General features: G+C 43.9%; 1 protein-coding gene across 1 annotated transcript in view; it reads right to left on the bottom strand.

Moving 5' to 3' along the window:
- Positions 1–21280, bottom strand: part of SASH3 (SAM and SH3 domain containing 3) — a 38341-nt gene that overhangs the window by 3658 nt on the left and 13403 nt on the right. Inside the window, exons 2-7 of the mRNA XM_044268495.1 lie at positions 18026–18121; positions 7398–7550; positions 6485–6614; positions 4130–4287; positions 2036–2242; positions 1535–1685 (exon numbers count right to left, since the gene is read on the bottom strand). Coding sequence (XP_044124430.1) covers positions 1535–1685; positions 2036–2242; positions 4130–4287; positions 6485–6614; positions 7398–7550; positions 18026–18121 — 895 coding nt within the window. The remainder of the gene's footprint in view (positions 1–1534; positions 1686–2035; positions 2243–4129; positions 4288–6484; positions 6615–7397; positions 7551–18025; positions 18122–21280) is intronic.

The following is a 21280-nucleotide window of genomic DNA, read 5'->3' as shown; positions in this document are numbered from 1 at the left end:
CTTCTCTGCACACTGCTTCTCTATACACTGCTTCTCTGCACACTGCTTCTCTGCACACTGCTACCCTATACATTGCTTCTATATACACTGCTTCTCCGCACACTGCTACCCTATACATTGCTTCTATATACACTGCTTCTCCGCACACTGCTTCTCTGCACACTGCTTCTCTATACACTGCTTCTCTGCACACTGCTACCCTATACATTGCTTCTATATACATTGATTCTTTATACACAGCTTCTTCGCACACTGCTTCCCTATACATTGCTTCTTTATACATTGATTCTTTATACACCGCTTCTCCGCACACTGCTTCTCTATACACTGCTTCTCTATACACTGCTTCTCCGCACACGGCTTCTCTATACACTGCTTCTCCGCACACGGCTTCTCTATACACTGCTTCTCCGCACACGGCTTCTCCGCACACGGCTTCTCTATACACTGCTTCTCTATACACTGCTTCTCCGCACACGGCTTCTCTGCACACGGCTTCTCTGCACACTGCTTCTCTATACACTGCTTTTCTGCACACTACTTCTCTGCACACTGCTTCTCTATACACTGCTACCCTATACATTGCTTCTATATACACTGCTTCTCTGCACACTGCTTCTCTATACACTGCTTTTCTGCACACTACTTCTCTGCACACTGCTTCTCTATATACTGCTTCTCCGCACACGGCTTCTCTGCACACTGCTTCTCTGCACACTGCTTCTCTATACACTGCTTTTCTGCACACTACTTCTCTGCACACTGCTTCTCTATACACTGCTACCCTATACATTGCTTCTATATACACTGCTTCTCTGCACACTGCTTCTCTGCACACTGCTTCTCTATACACTGCTTTTCTGCACACTGCTTCTCTATACACTGCTTCTCTATACACTGCTACCCTATACATTGCTTCTCTGCACACTGCTTCTCTGCGCACTGCTTCTCTGCACACTGCTTCTCTATACACTGCTTCTCTATACACTGCTTCTCTGCACACTGCTTCTCTATACATTGCTTTTCTGCACACTGCTTCTCTATACACTGCTTCTCCACAATTCGCTTCTCTATACACTGCTTCTCTATACACTGCTTCTCTATACACTGCTCCTCCGCACACGGCTCCTCCATACACTGCTTCTCCGCACACTGCTTCTCCGCACACGGCTCCTCTTCACACTGCTTCTCCGCAATTCCCTTCTCTACACACTGCTTCACTGCAGAAATAGCAACTTAACCATTGCACTTCCTGTCCAGGTTGAATCTCCCTCCCTGGCCCTCCTGACCATGGATCTGGGCCCCTCTAATGATGTTAGATATTACAGCTACATCTCTGTGTGTCACATCACTCTTTCACTAGCTTGATTGAGTGTTTTTGGTAATTGCTATAATAGACCCCTCATCCCATCCCTCCTCTAGACTCTCAATAGTCCTATGTCCTGTCTTTCTTCTACCATTTTCTTCCATCCCATTTTTCTGAACCTTCACAACCTCTCTCGTAGCTTTCCTACATGTTGCACAGTTTCCTTACTGTCATAATCCAGCAAGACTTCAGCCGCGGTGAGGAGCTTCACAACGTGCTGAGGGTCAGTTATATTCAGTTCCAATAGATGACTCTCCGTCAGATCTTTAAAGTCTTCGATAGTCTCGTAGCCATTGAGCATTAGAGTTGCAATATGTTCCTGTTGATAGGAATATAATGAGATGAGAATGACCTGGCTTATCTATTCATCCTCCTCCTCCTTTATCATTGGTGTTAAAGTGGTCGCCCAGTAATATATTAAGCTTCATCCAGCCCCACTCCTTCCATGGGCTGTTTTTGGATTTTCAGCATTCAAGTGAATGTCACTGATGTGCAACAGCAGACATATGGCTGGATGAAGCTTCTTCTGGACAATCCCTTTAATTTTGTGTAGAAAACAATATTTGTGCCTGTTTTTCATATATGTTAGTGTGGGGTTGTAGCCAGCATGGGGGCCCCATTTTAATTCCTGTTAAGGGTCCCTTAATCTGAAGGAAATAAATGTCTGACCTGCAAGTTTAGCCGTTCCAGTAGTTCCAGTAAACTCTTCGGCTGGAATTTTTTGCTCCGTCCATGTGTCCGGACTTTTCTTGGGTTCTCAATCTCCTCTGGAAGAATATCAACGTAGATGAACTTGAACGATCCAACCTTGTTCTTAAGCATTCCTGTCCAGGTGCCAACCGGTGGCTTCTCAATGATTTCAATGATGTCTCCCACCTGAAGACCACAGAAGACACATTAGTGTTGGCTTATCATCTGGGCTTGGTGCCTTTTGCTATTGTCATGCATGTGTGTGTCCTGCTTATCTAGTCTCCAGCAGTAACATACTTGTCATTAGAATCTAGCTCATTCAGACATACAGTACAGACCAAAAGTTTGGACACACCTTCTCATTCAAAGAGTTTTCTTTATTTTCATGACTATGAAGGCATCAAAACTATGAATTAACACGTGGAATATACATAACAAAAAAGTGTGAAACAACTGAAAATATGTCATATTCTAGGTTCTTCAAAGTAGCCACCTTTTGCTTTGATTACTGCTTTGCACACTCTTGGCATTCTCTTGATGAGCTTTAAGAGGTAGTCACCTGAAATGGTCTTCCAACAGTCTTGAAGGAGTTCCCAGAGATGCTTAGCACTTGTTGGCCCTTTTGCCTTCACTCTGCGGTTCAGCTCACCCCAAACCATCTAGATTGGGTTCAGGTCCAGTGACTGTGGAGGCCAGGTCATCTGGCGCAGCACCCTATCACTCTCCTTCATGGTCAAATAGCCCTTACACAGCCTGGAGGTGTGTTTGGTGTCATTGTCCTGTTGAAAAATAAATGATGGTCCAACTAAACGCAAACCGCATGGAATAGCATGCCGCTGCAAGATGCTGTGGTAGCCATGCTGGTTCAGTATGCCTTCAATTTTGAATAAATCCCCAACAGTGTCACCAGCAAAGCACCCCCACACCATCACACCTCCTCCTCCATGCTTCACGGTGGGAACCAGGCATGTAGAGTCCATCCGTTCACCTTTTCTGCATCGCACAAAGACACGGTGGTTGGAACCAAAGATCTCAAATTTGGACTCATCAGACCAAAAGCACAGATTTTCACTGGTCTAATGTCCATTCCTTGTGTTCTTTAGCCCAAACAAGTCTCTTCTGCTTGTTGCCTGTCCTTAGCAGTGGTTTCCTAGCAGATACTCTACCATGAAGGCCTGATTCACACAGTCTCCTCTTAACAGTTGTTCTAGAGATGTGTCTGCTGCTAGAACTCTGTGTGGCATTGACCTGGTCTGTAATCTGAGCTGCTGTTAACCTGCGATTTCTGAGGCTGGTGACTCGGATGAACTTATCCTCCGCGGCAGAGGTGACTCTTGGTCTTCCTTTCCTGGGGCGGTCCGCATGTGAGACAGTTTCTTTGTAGCGCTTGATGGTTTTTGTGACTGCACTTGAGGACACTTTCAACGTTTTCCCAATTTTCCGGCTGACTGACTGACCTTCATTTCTTAAAGTAATGATGGCCACTCGTTTTTCTTTACTTAGCTGCTTTTTTCTTGCCATAATACAAATTCTAACAGTCTATTCAGTAGGACTATCAGCTGTGTATCCACCTGACTTCTCCACAACGCAACTGATGGTCCCAACCCCATTTATAAGGCAAGAAATCCCACTTATTAAACCTGACAGGGCACACCTGTGAAGTGAAGACCATTTCAGGTGACTACCTCTTGAAGCTCATCAAGAGAATGCCAAGAGTGTGCAAAGCAGTAATCAAAGAAAAAGGTGGCTACTTTGAAGAGCCTAGAATATGACATATTTTCAGTTCTTTCACACTTTTTTGTTATGTATATAATTCCACATGTGTTAATTCATAGTTTTGATGCCTTCGGTGTGAATCTACAATTTTCATAGTCATGAAAATAAAGAAAACTCTTTGAATGAGAAGGTGTGTCCAAACTTTTGGTCTGTACTGTACAGTAGTTCACTTTGCTGGAATTTGTAGGAAATATCTAGATACTAGCAAGTGACACTATAATCTAATGTATATTTCAAGCTGTACATCATATCTAGTGGCAGTTTCTCTCCATGAATTGTATGGGGCGGCATTCTTACTCTGAGCTTGAGGGAGTCTTTTTCATATGGACTTGGTGTGAAGTCGGTGTGGACCTTTGCCTTTCCACAGAAGGGACCAGTATATGGAGGGGCGAGGTTCTCCAAGTTGACGCTGTCTCTGTTACTGAACATATAGGAAGGACTGCACAGCTCACTGCCTGGAAGGAAATACAATGGAAGAGATGAGTGGCCTATTATAAACCAGACACTTGGGTCAGCCTACTTTTTATATTTGAGGTGCAGTTTTGGGGGTTCCTCAGCTTCTTGTTAATTTGTTGAAATAAACTGAGTAGGGTCTCTCAACTTCATCCTGTATTAGTTTGGCCTGATAAATGATCTTAGAGATGGATTGTGATGTACGATTACATCTGTGGAGGATATCTCTAACTATAAAGGCCGGTGTACACACAGCCTATCATGGAAACGCTGCTTAGGATCAGGCAGCCCGGACCATGTACAGACATCTCCCTCCTTACCTTTCCTCATCATATCCTAAGATCAGCGGCACAATATGACGAGTTTTAAAAGAAAACATGATTTCGGTATACTCTGTTGGGAGTTGTTTATGCTATATGTGTCTATATGCGGCCACCCAGTGGTTGTGACGTGCGTTGCAGCCTGTCAAAGGTTTTGCTAGCATGTCCAGATCATATATTGACTATTAATGGTGAAAAATGTAAGCCCTTAATGAAACTCTAAAGGTGGAACCATTTGTGACAGTGCTCCCAGGAGCACCTCTCATGGTAATCAAGGTTCTACTGTTATTACTGGGATAAGGGATTGAATTGGTGCAAGCTAGACTGAGGAGTGAAGTCCAAATAACCCATAGTTTTCACCCCTCTAACCTCCAAAATGAAGAGCGGTCTTAGCTACATGGACATTACCAGTGATCTTCAGGTTATGATTGAGGCCAAATACAGGAGAAGTGCAAGAGTTTACTGGAAGTGTTGGGACAGGCTCAATTACAGGAACTGAAACCAATAGATAAATCCAAACCATGTCAAGAGGAGACATAAGAAGAAGACTACCAAAGGCAGGAGACAAAAACAGACTGTGAACCAGAACCAGGACCAAGAAATGGACCAACTGCATTCAGATTCTGCAGATTTAGATCCATGTACATGTCCATAGGGGGCAGCATCACAGCAGAGAGTGAGAGTGCACTCTGGATTTGCCTGCAAAGACAATGGCTGAATATATAGGTTATATACAGTGCACCAATATGCCATAGTGTCTCCCTGGCGCTTATACCCACCTTCTCTACACTTGGCTGCGGTATCGCAGCAGGAACGCACAAACTAATGCACACTGTAAGTAAAACGGAATAAATATGAACCAGTAAGATGCCCCTGCTGAAAGTAGATCGCAGACACTTATAACCAATTGTAACATAAGTTACCTTACTAGCAGTTCTCGTTACGTTCTATCTTCCTCTCTATGCAGTATGGGGGATCAAGCTGGGCATGGGTCTGGGTTCTAAGAGGCGGCCGGTGGCGCGATACCGTGCATATAAGTTGTACCTCGCGCTCTCAAGGAGCGAATAGTGACGTCACTATACAAACTACGGATAGTTGCGAGCACCGAACTTCCCTCCAACGCGTTTCAGACAGTACGCTGTCCTTCGTCATGGAAATGGAATACGATAATGCTGCTGGATTCCTTGTATAGATGCACTTTCTCTGACTACACTTTAACCCTTCACTTCCCCTCTTGTAATACGTTCAGGCATATTCTCTCTCTCTCTATATATATATATATACCTATACTGCACTTATTCAAATGCAAATAGTTCTATTTCAGAATTTAAACCCCCAGGTGCCAATGTATTCATGTTAGAAATCCATTTTGTTTCTATTCTGGACATGTTTTTAATAAAATCACCTCCCCTTTTATTTGGTCTCACCACCTCTATCCCACAGAAAATTGACCCAGTAAATTTCTCGACAACTATCCGTAGTTTGTACTGTGATGTCACTATTCACTCCTTGAGATCTCGAGGTCCAACTTATATGCACGGTACCGCGCCACCGGCCGCATCTTAGAAACCAGACCCATGCCCAGCTTGATCTCCATACTGCATAGAGAGGAAGACGCCGCGGAATGAGAACCGCTAGTAAGGTAACTTATGTTCCAATTGGTTCTAAGTGTCTGCGATCTACTTTCAGCAGGGGCGTCTTACTGGTTTAGGGAAAGGAGTGCGCGGTATCTTTCCTATTTATTCAGTTTATATACAGTGCATCATCAGGGGGCGACACTGAGCAGAACATAAAGCTCCTCCAAGAGTAAAGAGGGAAATGCATGTTCCATGATAATACTGACAATGAATGAGACTGTAGGGGGCAGTAATGGACCCACCGCTGGAGGTCTGTCGGCTGACTGCTGTGTGCTGGTTGTCCTCGGGATCTGAGAATTTTCTTGGAAAGCTGCCATCCATGCTTCCATCCAGGGAAATTGGCGACATAGAGCCTTGCTCTCCATGTTCTCCCTAGGATGCAAAGGGATGGATACAGAAATGTGTAAAATGTATAAACATGTATACAACTCATAAAGAAGTAAAACCAATTAGATGTAGATGAAGCTGGAAAATATCGCTACATGGTTTATTCTGTATTCCCTCTGTACTAACCTCAGCTGAGTCGGGGTTCGGTGTTATGTGCTGAAGAATCTTAAAGGGTCACGGAATTTTTGTAAAACTTTTGATGTCAGAGACATATCAAAAGTTTTGATTGATGATGGTCTTAGACCCCCACCGATGACTAGAACAAGGGGAAAGAAGGGCTCACGTGTCACACTCTCTCCGGGTTCCTCACCTCCGGTCATCAGGGCCACCTACAGGTCATGTTTTCAGGATTTCCTTAGTACTGAGCAATGCAAGCAAGGGTGCACAGAGAGACATAGGTCCGTCCTCAGCAGTGCACTTAACGTCCTGTTTGCATATGGATTAAAAGTAACTTGTGTTCCGGACGAAGCAACCGATCGGTATAGCAAATATCTGCTTATAATCAGCAGGATCAATCCTACCAAGCATTATGCCAGGTTTAATAGGGTTGATTTAGGAGACAGATGGTCTTAAAATAATAAAATCTTCCTACCTGTAGCCACCACTAGAGGGCGCTCAATGTATAATTGTATGCTGTAGGCTTCTTAGCTCCCTCTAGTGGTGGCTGTTAGTAGATATAATGTTATCATTTAACTCTCTGCGGGGGATTTGGATCTTTATATCATAAAAACTGAGGGTTCTCATTGCCCCATACCCTTATCTTCTCACCATTTCATCAGCCATCGCCTTCATCATTATCTTCCCTGACTTCCTATTCATCGTCCGAGATATAACCGCTCGCCATTTCTTGCTGAACTTGCCTCCGCTGTGTTTCCCTTCTTCTGCTCCTTGGGCGTCAGATGGAGTCTCATTTTCAGGGATCTATAGAAAGAAAACATCAGAAACTCAAAAATATCAACAAAATGAACAGGAGACGATCAGATCATATAATTGAGTGAAAATGGACTATGAAAGGGTCGTCCCATCTCTCTGAGGTACAGCAATAGTTACTTGATAAAATGGTGCCTGCCTGCAGCCACCACTAGGGGGAGCTTGCTGCATAGCTCAGTGGTGGCCCTTTTGCTCAGCTTTTGAATATATTTCTCAGCCTCCTTTGGGGCCTCAGGTTGGGTCACAGTTGGGGGTGAAGACGTCTACAGTAAAGAACTCACTATTAAAATGACAAGTCTGCTGCAAATGTAGAAACAGAAACGGGTTAAAACTTTGCAACATTGTAACTTGCTATCAGTAAGCTGCTGCATCCTGCCCCTTCTGCCCACTGATTCCTGCCACCTCTCCTCGGGCCCTTTGAAGTAGATGCAGCTCTTTATACTGACGAGTTCATGCGCAGTTTCATTTGAAGTGACTTTAGTAACACTGTGCCCTTGTGTAATCTTGATGGGTTATCGCCATTGTGCAACTGCCAGATGCTCAGACTTATGAGAAACCATTGCATCTGTCCTCAAAACAAGCAGCAACAGTGACGCAGACGATAGCTCACATGTAGCAGTGCTAGTGCAGCAGAGAGCTCACATGTAGCAGTGGTAATGCAGCAGAGAGCTCACATGTAGTAGTGCTAGTGCAGCAGAGAGCTCACATGTAGCAGTGCTAGTGCAGCAGAGAGCTCACATGTAGCAGAGGTAATGCAGTAGAGAGTTCACATGTAGTAGTGCTAGTGCAGCAGAGAGCTCACATGTAGCAGTGCTAGTGCAGCAGAGAGCTCACATGTAGCAGTGGTAATGCAGTAGAGAGTTCACATGTAGTAGTGCTAGTGCAGCAGAGAGCTCACATGAAGCAGTGCTAGTGCAGCAGAAGGCTCACATGTAGCAGTTCTAGTGCAGCAGAAGGCTCACATGTAGCAGTGCTAGTGCAGCAGAGAGCTCACATGTAGCAGTGCTAATGCAGTAGGGAGTTCACATGTAGTAGTGCTAGTGCAGCAAAGAGATCACATGTAGTAGTGCTAGTGCAGGAGTGAGCTCACATGAAGCAGTGCTAGTGCAGCAGAATGCTCACATGTAGCAGTGCTAGTGCAGCAGAGAGCTCACATGTAGCAGTGCTAATGCAGTAGGGAGTTCACATGTAGTAGTGCTAGTGCAGCAAAGAGCTCACATGTAGCAGTGCTAGTGCAGCAGAGAGCTCACATGTAGTAGTGCTAGTATAGCAGAGAGCTCACATGTAGTAGTGCTAGAGCAGGAGTGAGCTGACATGTAGTAGTGCTAGTGCAGGAGTGAGCTGACATGTAGTAGTGCTAGTGCAGGAGTGAGCTGACATGTAGTAGTGCTAGTGCAGGAGTGAGCTGACATGTAGTAGTGCTAGAGCAGGAGTGAGCTGACATGTAGTAGTGCTAGTGCAGGAGTGAGCTGACATGTAGTAGTGCTAGTGCAGGAGTGAGCTGACATGTAGTAGTGCTAGTGCAGGAGTGAGCTCACATGTAGTAGTGCTAGTGCAGGAGTGAGCTCACATGTAGTAGTGCTAGTGCAGCAGAGAGCTCACATGTAGTAGTGCTAGTGCAGGAGTGAGCTCACATGTAGTAGTGCTAGTGCAGGAGTGAGCTCACATGTAGCAGTGCTAGTGCAGGAGTGAGCTCACATGTAGCAGTGGTAATGCAGTAGAGAGTTCACATGTAGTAGTGCTAGTGCAGCAGAGAGCTCACATGTAGTAGTGCTAGTGCAGCAGAGAGCTCACATGTAGTAGTGCTAGTGCAGCAGAGAGCTCACATGTAGTAGTGCTAGTGCAGAAGTGAGCTCACATGTAGCAGTGGTAGTGCAGCAGAGAGCTCACATGTAGTAGTGCTAGTGCAGGAGTGAGCTCACATGTAGCAGTGCTAGTGCAGGAGTGAGCTCACATGTAGCAGTGGTAATGCAGTAGAGAGTTCACATGTAGTAGTGCTAGTGCAGCAGAGAGCTCACATATAGCAGTGAAGTGCAGAAGAAGGCTCACATGAAGCAGTGCTAGTGCAGGAGTGAGCTCACATGTAGCAGTGGTAGTGCAGCAGAGAGCTCACATGTAGTAGTGCTAGTGCAGGAGTGAGCTCACATGTAGCAGTGGTAATGCAGTAGGGAGCTCACATGTAGTAGTGCTAGTGCAGCAGAATGCTCACATGAAGCCGTGCTAGGGCAGCACCCTAGGAAGAGACCATGGCATTCACAGAGCACCACAGTCTCTTCAAACGACAAGGATCCGACAGTCGGACTCCCACCAATGAGATATTGATGCTTCATCCAGAGGAAATTAGTGCTAAACACTCGGACATCCCCTTTAAGGATTGGAAAAACTTTGTATCACATTATTTGTATTTGTATCACATTACTATACATTATTGTAACATTGTTTGTTATACAAATATTTGTATCAATTTCTAAAACTTTTCCATAAGACTACATGCTTCACACAACACTGTTTTCTTGGCGGCCAACACACCGCCGTTTTCAGAACCATTGCAGTCTATGGGCCTATTCACAGTTAACAGGGGCCCAGTTAACAGGGGCCAAAAATAAATAAATGATGTTCTATTTTTGCCTGTTTTCATGAAAATCAATGGGAACATTGATTGTGCTAGTTTTATATGGCCTTTTAGGGGTTAAAAAAATGTAAAAAAATCTCTCACTTCATCCACTTGTATGCACAGAGGCAGTTGCTCCACTCTTGATTGTGCAGGACCTGCTGAAGGACCTGTGCTGAGCGTGATGATGTCACCACATGATCATTCTGGGAGCACGCGGTGACATCATCACGCTTATGGCAGGTCCTTCAAAGTCAAGAGTGGAGTGACTGCCTCTGCGCGTGCAAGTGGATGAGGTTATTTTTATTTTTAATTTTTTTGCTAAAAACAAACATTAAAGCTGAGCACCACTATGGGTGTCATTATGTCATTGGTGGCCACTATAGGAGACATTATTACTGCTGGGGGCCATTATGTATACTGAGGGCACTGCAGGGGTTGGGGGAAAAAAGCCAATGAAATTCATCCATGTTTAACAACAATAAAAAGCAGATGCAAAACAGCATTAAAAACGGACAAATGGACAGAAAACGGAAGCACAAATGGTTGAAAAATGGGCATGAAAAACTGTCCATGTGTCTGTTTTTTTCCACTGTTGTGTGCATGTAGCCTACATAAAACAAAAACCAATTACAAGTGTGACATCCATGAAGTAGGTGAGCGGTGAAGTTCTGATTGTGAGTCAGAAGGTCTATAAATGGGTCTGCAGCATCGTCTTCATATATGATATTTATATAGGAAAGAGGAAGTAAAGCTATTACTGATGAATCAAGAGATACAGACTGCGGAATATTTACTCATCTGATTTTATACAAGAGCATTAGCTGTATCTATATATCTATCCATCTATCTAATTATCTGTCTATCTCATATCTATCTATCTCATATCTTATATCTATCTATTATCTATCCATCTATCTATCTAATTATCTATCTATCTATCTATCTCATATCTTATATCTATCTATTGTGACACAGTGAGGGGTTTTGTCTGGCAAGACAGGTATTTTCCTCCCAGCATGTGCTGCTGGGCTGGTTTCCAGCCAGGTGAGGTCAAATACCAGACCGTAGTTTAAGTGCCAGTCCTGGGTTTTGGCAGCACCTGGCTGTCCTTAAACAGGCAGCTGGGCTCAGCAGCTGAGTCTCTGTGTTGGGATCTGAGGTTTTGTGCCAGACTGGAGCCCCCTAAAGCCTGCTGTGGACTACTGGAGGCAGAACTGCCAACAAGGTGACTTGTGCAATATGAACTTTCCATTTGTGTGTGAATTAACACCAAAGACTGCAAAGTGATGTGTTGTTTTGTGCAATTGCCGCAAGTGTGAATAAACACTGAAGTTTGAGTTAAGAACTTGTATTTTGGCTCTGTACTGCGTCCGCTTACCCGATTTACCAGAGCGAAACACCACAATTGGTGGAGGATGCGGGCAAGCGCGTGAAGGCCGAAATAATTTAGCTTTTTTTTCCCAGGCACGTTTGTATGTCTTACATCAAACCAATAAGATTACAACCTGTGTCCCTCGACAAAATGGAAGCTGTCGTGAAAGTGGCTTCGTGGTGGCTAACCTGCAGCAGCGGGAGGCTAATAAGCAGCAGCAAGAAACCAGCTGCTGTTACAACATCTGATGGCTTTACAGGCGGCAGGAGCATCCCAGGCCTGGCGACTTGTGCCTACAAAACCCTCCCGGGATTTACCCCCTAAAGTCCCGGCTCCGTAAGGGCTGACTGTCTCCGTCGAGGTGAGCCAATGGGCACTAACTATGGTTACTGCCACTCATTATATGCCAGGAAGCTGTCTGCCTCCGGTACCCCAGAGACTATAGACAACAACCATTTGTGCCAGGTGAAAGTAGGAAACACTCTGGCGGTGGCGTTGCTGGACTCAGGGAGTCTGGTGTCCCTGGTAAGGGCTACACTGGTATGGAACGCTGAGTATACTGGCCAGAAAATCTGAGTAATGTGTGTTCATGGAGACTTAAAAGACTACCCCACCGCTATGGTGTCTCTATCCATGGTTGCCAGCAGGTGGACCCACAAGGTGACTGTCACCACCAATCTACACTATAAACTAATAATAGGGAGAGACTTCCCTGCACTGTGGCCTGCTACGAGAATTACAGATACCCATGAGACAGGGGTAACCCTAGCAGAGTGGCCCTGCTCAGGGGGGAGACCAGAACCCTGGGAACCCGAGACCGAAGGGCCAGCAGTAGGGGTGACCGCCACTTCGGTGGAAGAGGGGGAGACAGCCCCGCTAAGTGTGATGGTGGTAGATGTGGAGGACTTGCCGCCGGGTCCTGAATTGACAGACCTCAATGTCTCCGGGGATAATTTTTGTACCGCCCAACGTCGGGACCCAACCCTATCCTGAGCCTGGGAAAATGTGTTAATAGTATATGGTGAACCACAACAACCTGGGGCAGAGTCAGTGTTTCCCCATTTTGTGGTTCATCAGTATATGTTGTATTGGGTAAACCAACTACGGGGTGAGCCTATTGAACAGTTGGTGGTCCCCAAGGCTTATCGCAAACTCATGTTAGATCTAGCCCACCAACAGGTTCTCGGGGGTCACCTGGGGCTGCAGAAAACTCAGGATCATATTCTACAGCGGTTTTACTGGCCCAGCATATTCAAAGAAGTGGAAACGTTTTGTAAGTCTTGCCCGACCTGCCAGATAACTAGCCCCCAGCCACATTTCCGTAGTCCCCCAGTACCTATCCCGATTATCGAAGTACCGTTTGACCGAATAGCTATGGATCTCATAGTCCCAGTATCCAAGTCCACCAGAGGGCATCAACACATCGTAGTCATCCTAGACTACGCCACTCGGTACCCGGAGGCGGTGCCACTGCGACATACCTAGGCCAAACTCACAGCTAAGTAGTTAATGGAGATGTTTTCCCAAGTAAGACTAACTAAAGAGGTTCTGACTGACCAGGGGACCCCTTTTATGTCCAAGGTGATGAGGGAACTCTGTAAGTTGCTGCACATAAAGCAACTACGGACGTCCGTTTACCATCCGCAAACGGACGGTCTGGTAGAATGGTTTAACCAAACATTAAAAAATATGTTGAAAAGGGTGGTTGCTAAAGATGGGAAGGACTGGGACCTCCTTCTGCCCTATCTCATGTTCGCAGTGCGAGAGGTACCCCAGGCCTCTACTGGGTTCTCGCCCTTCGAACTGCTAATGGCAGACACCCTCGGGTCTCTTGGACGTGGCCAAACGAGGTGTGGGAACAACAACCCACTCCACTAAAGTGTCATTGAGTAAGTTACCCAGATGCAAGATCGGATAGAGACAGTGTTGCCTCTTGTTAGGGAGCATATGAGGGCAGCTCAGCGAGACCCGAGTCGGGTAGGCTCGGGTCCGTATCTTTAACCCGGGTTTTTGGTTCTGTTGCCGACTGTGAACAGTAAGTTCCTGGCTAGGTGGCGGGGGCTCTATGAGGTACTCGAGAAAATTGGAGATGTAAACTACAAGGTACACCAGCCAGGGCGGCGAAAGCCGGAGCAGGTTTACCATGTGAATTTACTCAAACCGTGGAAAGATAGGGAAACCTGTACAGAAGGCCGGGTTTTCTAGGAGAAGAGGTACCGACCCCTTTGTCTGAACCAAGAGAGGCAGCTGCTACAGTAAACATTGCTGACAGCCTCTCCTCTAAACAGACTCAGGAGGCCAGGGAGTTCGTTAGTCGGAACACGGATGTGTTCTCAGACCTCCCTGGACGCACTTCCATAATCCAGCAGGACATTGTCACTGAGCCTTAGGCAAAAGTCTGATTAAAACCATACCGGGTACCCGAGGCTCGGCGACAAGCCATATCGGAGGAGGTGCAGCTAATGTTGCAGCTAGACATCATTGAGGAGTCAAAAATTGAGATGGGCCAGTCCTATAGTATTGATACCCAAGCCGGATGGGACGTTGCGGTTTTGTAACGACTTTCGTAAACTTAACGATATTTCTAAGTTCAACGCGTATCCCATGCCCCGGGTGGATGAGCTAGTCGAGAGGTTAGGACAAGCACGGTATACCTGTTTTGGACCTCACGAAAGGGTACTGGCAGGTGCCCTTAACGGAGGCTGCCAAAGAGAAAACTGCCTTCGTCAAATCTGAGGGGCTGTATCAATATAAGTTGTCACCCCCGCCACTTTTCAGCGACTAATGGACATTGTGCTTCGTCCACATCGTCGGTATGCTTCGGCTTACCTGGACGATATTGTTATCCACAGTACCGACTGGGAAAGTCACCTACCCAAAGTGCAGGCTGTAGTGGACTCCCTTCGGAAGGCTGGACTAACCGCTAACCCAAAAAATGTGCGATAGGGTTAGAAGAGACTAAGTACCTGGGGTATTTAATTGGGCATCATCAAACCCCAAGTGAACAAAATAGAGGAGATAAGAAATTGCCCCGACCTGTCACCACTAGGCAAATAAAGTAATTCCTGGGAATGGTGGGCGATTACATGAGGTTTGTTCCCCACTTGAAGGGACACAAGTCAGTGATGGTTTGCTGGGATGATCGGGCGGAAAAGGCTTTCTCTGCTTTGAAGTCGGCCCTGTGCGGGTCTCCGGTTTTGGTGACGCCCGACTTCAAAAGGGAGTTTATAGTACAGACCGATGCCTCTGAAGTAGGCCTCGGTGCTGTACTGTCTCAGGAAGTCAACGGGGAGGAGCATCCCGTTATCTTCCTCAGCCGTAAGCTCACCTCAGCCGAGACCAGGTACAGTATAGTAGAGAGAGAGTGCCTGGCTATCAAGTGGGCACTCGAGTCTCTCTGCTATTAATTGTTAGGCAGAGAGTTCCGCCTGGTGATTGACCACTCCCCTCTCAAGTGGATGAGCCAGGCCAAGGACAGAAATGCCCGGGTCCCCCGATGGTTTCTGTCCTTACAAAACTTTAAGTTTTCGGTGCAACACAGGGCAGGCCGGTTACAGGGAAACTTGGATGCCCTGTCCCGAGTACACTGTCTGGCGTGTGTTCACCCCCTCAGGGTTGAACAAAGAGGGGGGTATGTGACACAGTGAGGGGTTGTGTCTGGTAAGGCAGGTATTTTCCTCCCAGCATGTGCGGCTGGGCTGGTTTCCAGCCAGGTGAGGTCAAATACCGGACCGAAGTTTAAGTGCTAGTACGGGTTTTGGCAGTACCTGGCTGTCCTTAAATAGGCAGCTGGGCTCAGCAGCTGAGTCTCTGTGTTGGGATCTGAGGTTTTGTGCCGGACTGGAGGGCTGAGACCCATGTGCAGGGGGAAAAGGCCCCCTAAAGCCTGCTGTGGACTACTAGAGGCAGAACGGCCAACAAGGTGACTTGTGCAACTCAAGTGTGAATAAACACTGAAGTTTGAGTTAAGAACTTGTATTTTGCCTCTGTACTGCGTCTGCTTAACCTATCTACCAGAACGAAACCCCACACTATCTATCTATCTCATATCTATCTATCTATAGTACAAGGTAGTCTTATAAAACTCAAAAGGGAATGGAGAGGAAAAGGAGGGAGAAGAGGAAGAGTCAGCAGGATAGTGAAATCACAAGAAGGGCAAAGGAACTGGACAGGGAAACAAGATGGACAGAAGAATATAGACAGATGGACAGAAGTGATGGAGGTAAAACCAGGGAGGGCAGAGACAAGTCAGGGCAAACAGGACAGTGGGCAGAGACAAGATACCTAGGGGGCAGGTCATGGGAAGAGAATAAATAAAGGCATCACATCTTTGAGTAAAATAGTGGTCGGCAATAAACTGATAGATTTTGATTCTCTTGAAACACAATTTAACCTTACAAAGAAAGATAGGCTTATTTATAAATCTCTAGAGAAACTCTGGGAAAAGTACCCTATTGCTGGGGTGCGTCTTCCCCAACACTTGTCCGACTTGTTAAACCCAAATCACACCAGTTTCACTGCAAAAAGTTTTAAATCACTCTATGAACTAACCAATTGTGACTCGAGCCCAGATTTGCTCCCTCACCACAAGCAATGGTAAACTGATCTGAACAAGATATTAACCCTGGACAATTGGCACAAAGCTCTGCTCACATTTAAGAAGGCCACTATATGCACCAATCACAGGGAACAATTATGTCAGATGACAAGATGTTACTATCCACCTGCAAAACTACATTGCTCCTATGAATCTTGTTCGGACGAGTGCTGGAGAGGGTGTGCTCAGATGGGGACTTTAACGCATATTTTCTGGAACTGCCCTAAGTTGAGAAAGCTAAGAAACTACTTAAACACATTGGTCATCATGACAGTAGGAAAACCAATAGTTGTTCCTCCTGAATCAGCATTACTAAATATGGGAATAGATAAACTGAACCTTCTGGTCCTATTCCCGACAACCCATATCCTCATTGCATACAGGATATTGATTGCGAAACTCTGGAAGACGGCAGCCATACTGGATATTAAAGATATCATAAACATTGTATCCAAAAATTACATCAATGAACAGATTTATGCAAGGTGCTCAGGCAGGAATGACAAAATACTCTTGTTGTGGAATGCATGGCTGATACATTTCCCCAGACAGTACATTGCGTACTGTGCCAAGGATTGGTCAAGAGACGAGAGTTGACTAACAAATGGAAACTCTTGTCACATTCTCTTTTGTTTACTCTTCTTGGTATAAGTTGTTATACATGTTACATCTCTGAGTCTAGATAATGAACCTAATCTCACATCTATAGCATAGTCACATGATTCTCTTACATACAACAATATTGATAACATTAATGATTGTCCATATGTTTACTATATGAATACTGTAACGGATCTCCTAGCACCCCGACCGGGTACCTCCGTCGATAGATGCTCCTAGTGCTTCCCAAGGACTCCAAGCACTCCACTTGACACCGTACGCACTGCAGTGCCCACGAACCGCCGAAGCTTGGTTGAGGTCTCACCGTCTCCTACCCACCCTGGACCTACGACAAGGCTCCAGGCTCCAGTGGGTGAACCTCTCCTACATCCAGAGAGCAGGAACAGCTCTTACAAGAGCTAGTAGTTATGCCAGGGGAGTATAGCAAATCTTCAGCGTATAGCAATCCCCCAGCGTCGATCAGTTACCCAAACACCAGCCTCAACATGATGAAGGGTAAAAACAGGAACTCTTTATTTGGACACACAAGCATTGATTTATACACATTTTCCAACAAGGTTACCACCCACAGGGTTTTGTAAAAACAGCCAATAACCACGTACAATACACTCAGACACTCCCACACAAAATCCTCCCCTCTGCCTGTGATACAATTACCTCACACTGGGTTGATGTAATCATCACAGGCAGGAGAATACACAATGTCTTCTGTCCTGGAGACAACCGAGACGTAATTCAATTATCTCTCAGGACAAAGGACATCGCCAATACACACAGAGAGACAATGGAACAGACCTCACTACTCAACGTATACAATGTCCCACCCTTTTCAATACACATAGACATTTAACATCCCAAAATGGCACGAATTAGACCAGGGGTTCCAGTTAGTACAAGTCCTTTGTGAACAAAGGAGGCCTGGCTGATGAGAGGGCCCGTAAACCAGGGGCAGGAGGCGGGCAAACAGCCCCCTCCAAAACACTGTGGCGAAGTGGCTTTTGCCACAAATACTAATACCCATACATGTAACATCTCTTTATTTGTTTGCTTTGTTACAACACATCATATAAGATTACATATTTGAAATATGATTGATAATATTCCTATGTGTGTCTCTCCTTATGTATTAAAATTGAAAAAACCTATAAAAATCACTTTAAAAGAAATGCTTTAGACTTGGCTTCATGTGGTCTTGTTTCCTGGTTGGGGACACAAGGACACACTATACAGAATAGGTAAGTGGCCAGCAGCTGAGGACTCACCTCCGTCTCCAGGCTGAACTCCTTGTCGCATACTCCTGGAGAGTTGATCTTTGATTTCCCATAGTCCTTAAAACTGCTGGAACGTTGTAACGAGAGCTGGAAAAGAAGGAACGCTGAATGAGAGGCCGAGAAAAAACTCTAAAGTAGCATCAAAGCACCACAGCATAACTTGTGATGATCCAGAAAAAAACTGTGTTACAAAATATTACATAAGAACGCTCAGGATCCACAATACCCCCCTCCCCCCCCCCCACACACACACACACACTCGCCTTGCCTGTTTCTTAACTGAACTCCATTATGTCAAAGCTGTGACTACACTTCAGCTACAGGGCCTACAGTGAGTCTTAGGTAGTCTGAGACACACCTCCTGCCTCATCATTGGTTCCTGCTGCTGCTCCCTCCCGCCTCCCTGCAGCTCAGCCTCTTCTGATTGGCTGATGTATGTAAGGGTCTCCAAGCAGTTGGTACATTGAGAAGAGGTTTCTGTTAGAGCAAGGACAGATTATGGAGTGACCCTTAAAATCCATAGGTAGTGAGAGGCTCCTGAAGAGGGACTTCACATTAAAAACTCAAAGACCATGTTTTAGTATAACCCACCGCTGGCAGAGGGGAGGGGCCGTGAAGCATCTCAAAGCAGAGAGCGCCTCACAGTGAAACTCCACCTCCTGGACACCTGTAGAACCTAGCAGAATAAAACTTCACATTCACACTACTCATGATAATAAAACCACCACAAACAAAATATTTGTACTGCTCTCCCCAGATCCTACCTAGCACTGTTAGCAGTCTAGCGTGGTCACAAACTTCTTTTAAGTTCCTCCTTAGAATGTGACATTTTTGAAATGCCAGAAAAATGAGCAGGAACTCTAAAATTATCTTGTTTTGGTGTAATAAAAACTAATGCCGCAAACCAACTAGTTCCTCATGGCCAAAAACACTAAACAACCAACGCACCCCACAACACGAGTCTAGGAGAAGGCAGCGAACATCTAACATGGAGCCTTATGTATGGGATGTCCCCAGAATTCCTGAAATCATATTATAATTTTTCAAAGTCGACAGTTACTTAATTACCAACAATGGAAAAATGTGACAAAGAAAATATTCCTCCATATAAAATGTGTTTAATTATTTCTGAGAAGAGGTCAGAATGGCATTGAAAACACATGAGCTGCCATCCCCCACCATGATTATTCTTTTACATAGGAGCAGTATTATAGTAGTTATATTCTTGTACATAGGAGCAGTATTATAGTAGTTATATTCTTGTACATAGGAGCAGTATTATAGTAGTTATATTCTTGTACATAGGAGCGTATTATAGTAGTTCTATTCTTGTAGCAGTATTATAGTAGTTATATTCTTGTACATAGGAGCAGTATTATAGTAGTTATATTCTTGTACATAGGAGCAGTATTATAGTAGTTATATTCTTGTACATAGGCAGTATTATAGTAGTTATATTCTTGTACATAGGAGCAGTATTATAGTAGTTATATTCTTGTACATAGGAGCAGTATTATAGTAGTTATATTCTTGTACATAGGAGCAGTATTATAGTAGTTATATTCTTGTACATAGGAGCAGTATTATAGTAGTTATATTCTTGTACATAGGAGCAGTATTATAGTAGTTATATTCTTGTACATAGGAGCAGTATTATAGTAGTTATATTCTTGTACATAGGAGCAGTATTATAGTAGTTATATTCTTGTACATAGGAGCAGTATTATAGTAGTTATATTCTTGTACATAGGAGCAGTATTATAGTTATATTCTTGTACATAGGAGCAGTATTATAGTAGTTATATTCTTGTACATAGGCAGTATTATAGTAGTTATATTCTTGTACATAGGAGCAGTATATAGTAGTTATATTCTTGTACATAGGAGCAGTATTATAGTAGTTATATTCTTGTACATAGGAGCAGTATTATAGTAGTTATATTCTTGTACAGGAGCAGTATTATAGTAGTTATATTCTTGTACATAGGAGCAGTATTATAGTAGTTATATTCTTGTACATAGGAGCAGTATTATAGTTATATTCTTGTACATAGGAGCAGTATTATAGTAGTTATATTCTTGTACATAGGAGCAGTATTATAGTAGTTATATTCTTGTACATAGGAGCAGTATTATAGTAGTTATATTCTTGTACATAGGAGCAGTATTATAGTAGTTATATTCTTGTACATAGGAGCAGTATTATAGTAGTTATATTCTTGTACATAGGAGCAGTATTATAGTAGTTATATTCTTGTACATAGGAGCAGTATTATAGTAGTTATATTCTTGTACATAGGAGCAGTATTAGTAGTTATATTCTTGTACATAGGAGCAGTATTATAGTAGTTATATTCTTGTACATAGGAGCAGTATTATAGTAGTTATATTCTTGTACATAGGAGCAGTATTATAGTAGTTATATTCTTGTACATAGGAGCAGTATTATAGTAGTTATATTCTTGTACATAGGAGCAGTATTATAGTAGTTATATCTTGTACATAGGAGCAGTATTATAGTAGTTATATTCTTGTACATAGGAGCAGTATTATAGTAGTTATATTCTTGTACATAGGAGCAGTATTATAGTAGTTATATTCTTGTACATAGGAGCAGTATTATAGTAGTTATATTCTTGTACATAGGAGCTATATATAGTTATATTCTTGTACATAGGAGCAGTATTATAGTATATTCTTGTACATAGGAGCAGTATTATAGTAGTTATATTCTTGTACATAGGAGCAGTATTATAGTAGTTATATTCTTGTACATAGGAGCAGTATTATAGTAGTTATATTCTTGTACATAGGAGCAGTATTATAGTAGTTATATTCTTGTACATAGGAGGTATTATAGTAGTTATATTCTTGTACATAGGACAGTATTATTAGTTATATTCTTGTACATAGGAGCAGTATTATAGTAGTTATATTCTTGTACATAGGAGCAGTATTATAGTTATCTTGTACATAGGAGCAGTATTATAGTAGTTATATTCTTGTACATAGGAGCAGTATTAGTAGTTATATTCTTGTACATAGGAGCAGTATTATAGTAGTTATATTCTTGTACATAGGAGCAGTATTATAGTAGTTATATTCTTGTACATAGGAGCAGTATTATAGTAGTTATATTCTTGTACATAGGAGCAGTATTAGTAGTTATATTCTTGTACATAGGAGCAGTATTATAGTAGTTATATTCTTGTACATAGGAGCAGTATTATAGTAGTTATATTCTTG

The sequence above is a fragment of the Bufo gargarizans genome, chromosome 9, assembly GCF_014858855.1.
Source record: "Bufo gargarizans isolate SCDJY-AF-19 chromosome 9, ASM1485885v1, whole genome shotgun sequence".
Taxonomy (NCBI): domain Eukaryota; kingdom Metazoa; phylum Chordata; class Amphibia; order Anura; family Bufonidae; genus Bufo; species Bufo gargarizans.
This window is presented reverse-complemented; position numbering and strand designations above follow the sequence as displayed.